This window comes from Vigna unguiculata, chromosome 6 (assembly GCF_037176805.1).
Source record: "Vigna unguiculata cultivar grain cowpea cultivar isolate G323 ecotype 2 chromosome 6, ASM3717680v1, whole genome shotgun sequence".
Classification (NCBI taxonomy): domain Eukaryota; kingdom Viridiplantae; phylum Streptophyta; class Magnoliopsida; order Fabales; family Fabaceae; genus Vigna; species Vigna unguiculata.
The window spans coordinates 26255464-26258821 of record NC_140797.1 but is presented as its reverse complement, the minus strand read 5'-3'; the positions used below and the strand labels follow the sequence as shown (position 1 = coordinate 26258821).

At 30.3% G+C, this 3358-nt stretch overlaps 1 protein-coding gene across 1 annotated transcript; it reads left to right on the top strand.

The window, feature by feature from the left end:
- Positions 1-1431: 1431 nt before the first annotated feature.
- LOC114187494 (uncharacterized) lies at positions 1432-2192 on the top strand. Its single transcript, XM_028075754.2, has one exon. The coding sequence runs from the start codon at positions 1620-1622 to the stop codon at positions 1917-1919; it is 300 nt and encodes a 99-aa protein (XP_027931555.1). The 5' UTR covers positions 1432-1619; the 3' UTR covers positions 1920-2192.
- Positions 2193-3358: the final 1166 nt, after the last annotated feature.

Below are 3358 nucleotides of genomic sequence, written 5' to 3'. Positions count from 1 at the left end.
TTGGGCCAATGTTCAGGTTCTAAATGGGCCTGGGCCAAGCCCAAGCCCTATGTTAGTGAGTCGACACTGGAGGCCTCACTGCATTTTTCTAAGTTTGGGATTAACTGTTCTTCCTTAGGCGCTATTCTTCTCTAGAGTAGGCGGCCCGAACCACCATGTGTGTTATCTTGTTTAGTTAACCATCTTTTTACAATTCAACTAGACGTAGACGGTTTAGACTGGATAGCTACCCATGATCGTCTAAGTATAATACATATTAATTAAATAATTAAAAGTTTGAAAATCATTTATATATTTAAATATACTTTTAATATATATAATTAAAAATTGAAAAAAAAAAGTTTTAGGAGAGGCCGGCAATCCACCGGGTCATCCTTTAAGAGACGGGTTGAGATTTGAATAGAAAAATTGAGTGCAATATGAATTTTGTGAAAGACTTGTTGGTTAGTAAATGCATTTAAGTTGAAATACTAAGGTATTTATTTTTGTCCTCCATGAGTATTTTGTCGCATTCAATATTTTGGTAATTTGTATGCATTTTTGTTTTGGAGAATTAGATGGTTTGGGGTTGTATATAGTGGAGCAATAGTACTACTTCATATAACACCACATATGTCTCTATCGCATTTTGGTACAGGTATTGATTCTCCCACACGATTTGCAGGAACCTATAAACTTTATATCATACACCATTATTATACCACAAACCTTCTATGTAATCCATATTTTTATCTTTTAAAAGAATCATTTATATTTTTTTAATTATCATATACCGCTAATCTTAATTCTTATCAACTTTAACTTTCATCTCAACCAACACTTTTTATTACTCTATTAAAAAAACTTAATCAATGGATCAAATAATTATTTATTTAGAGATTAATTACTACTTCAAAATCTATGAGTTTAGAAGAATCAAATATGAAATTCAGACTTGACAATTAATGGCGATCCTACACCTACACCACAAGTATAAACAAATTTAGAAAAGTAAAAAAGAAGAATAACCAACCAGTCCACAACCATAGGTTAACAAAAAAAGAAGAACAAAAGAATCCAAAGTGATTAATTTCACTTTTGATGCAATGTGTATGATTCATCAAACGGCTGTGATGATTCTCTGATGATTTTACTGATCCAATGATTGGCCATAATAAGTTTTGTCTTTAGCTTCCTGCACCCTTCCTTCAACTTGGTATTACCACGTAAAGCAATACCTTAAATTCCGTCCTCCATGTGTTTGTGAAAAAACCATCGCTTACTGGGTAACAAATGTACAAGTATGACTCAAACAAAAGTAAAACCAAATTCAAAAGTAAAGATCACACTTTTTTGTACAGTTAGGCAGCTTTGTCGGCAAGTTGGGTTTGATAGGGTCCACTTTTCATTATAATGGGAAATGAAAATGGTAGTGATAGTTGGCTTCTTTAAAACCAAAAGGAACCCATAAACCTTTTGTGATAACCACAAGCACTACCAACACCACCACCAAAATTACCATTATATCAAAACCCTTGCTTCCTTCAATTCCCTCTTCATCCAACAGCACAAACACAAGCTTGGATTTTTAGGTCTGTTTATTGGTTCCTTCTTGTAGCAGAGAAAGTGAGAAACTAAGTATGTGGCGTTTTCTGAGTGTGGTGACAAGAAAACTGCAGAACACAAAGAAGAGTTCATCAAGAGTGGCTGATGAGAACATGTTTGAGGGTGGTACAAACGGTGGAAGAAGAGAGCATAGTTGGAGTGGAATCTCTGTTATATATGGCATTCTTCATGCTCCCGTTTCAATTCTCTCATGTGTGTCTCATCCTGAAGCAAATGGATCAGATGGGGTTTGGGTTTCTGGTGAATTTGTGCAGATTTCTGAAATGAATCATCTTATGGTAAATGACAGCATGAGATATGCAATTTTGATGTAGCAACTCAAATACTATGTGAATATATATTGTAGCTTTTTTTTTTTTTTCCTTTCTTGTAATTGTTTGGCTTGGCTTTCTCTATGAATTAGATTGGGACCATATAGCTTTCTTCTTCTCTCCTCAATTTTTTCCCTTTTTTTCTTATATTTTCTTATACTTGGTATTGGTGTTTGCATGAATCAACCAAAACATGTGAAAGAATTTTCCTCATGTGTAGTAAAGAACAAGTACATGTGTTTGGAATGGCTAATTATATATGAGTTCTTCTTCTTCCTCTTCCTCTATTTTCCTTTATTATCTTTTCTCTCCTTAAAGTTTGACTCATATGAAGTAAATTTAGTGATGGTGATTGTGTATTTTATTTTCCTCTTGAACAGATTATGTTTTGAAAAGTTAATTTCCAAAATTAACAATTTTGTCAAGGAAGTTTTTTCTTCTTCAAATTCTTCTTTCTCAAAACAATTTATAGAGGACTGCTATTTTGGTGCCAAAAAATTTGCAATATATGACCGATTCTTGTCTTTCTATCAAAAGAGGAAAAGGTTTTGTTATATATTATTGAGCATTTAAATTATGCAGGAACCATTCACACCATGCAAAGAAAGAGAAAACATTTAAAAGGGTTTTGGTTCTACATTTTAATTTTTTGTTGTCTTGGTAATGGCTTCATGAATAAATGTCGATATATAAAAGAATAGTGAACCACTTTAGTTCATTCATGTTTTAAACCACTTGTTAGATCATGGTTCATAACTGTTCTTAAATATATATAAACAAAACAAATTCTTGATATTGGGTTGAGTTCTCTTATAATGAATCATGAGAATTGGTCAAAATAATTAATCTAAAACCAAATGAAGAAATAAAATAATGAATTGGGATATAATTAAGAATGAAGTGGCATGGTAGGTGGAATTCAACTTGCTTCACTTTATTTATTGCAAGTATGTTTAAAGAACAATTAAAGGACTTTGCATTTTAATTCTCTTTTTCATTATTACTATAACTTGTCACATATAGAATAATAGGTTATCTGATTAGGAGGTCAATACATTTTCCTTTGGAATCTCTTAGTTGTATTTAAAAATGTTTGATAGAATTGCGGGATAAACTAGTTTTAGAATATAAACTGACATAGAACTATATAAATTTTCTTATATAAATAAAATTTGCGTTTTTTACATAAAAATATATCATTAGTAAGTACAATTCTAAAATAATATTAAAATTTTTAGTGTTTTTATTGACTTTTTAAACATGTATCTATATCTTCAATATTCTATATATAAAAGAATTGTTTTTTCAATTTTATCCTTTAAATAATTTTTAAATTAAAATAATTATTTTATCAATATTATATTTTAATGATCAGTTATTTAAAATTTAATTGTTTTTTTTTTGTAATTTTTAACATCTTTTCAAACTTAATTATTTTTTAG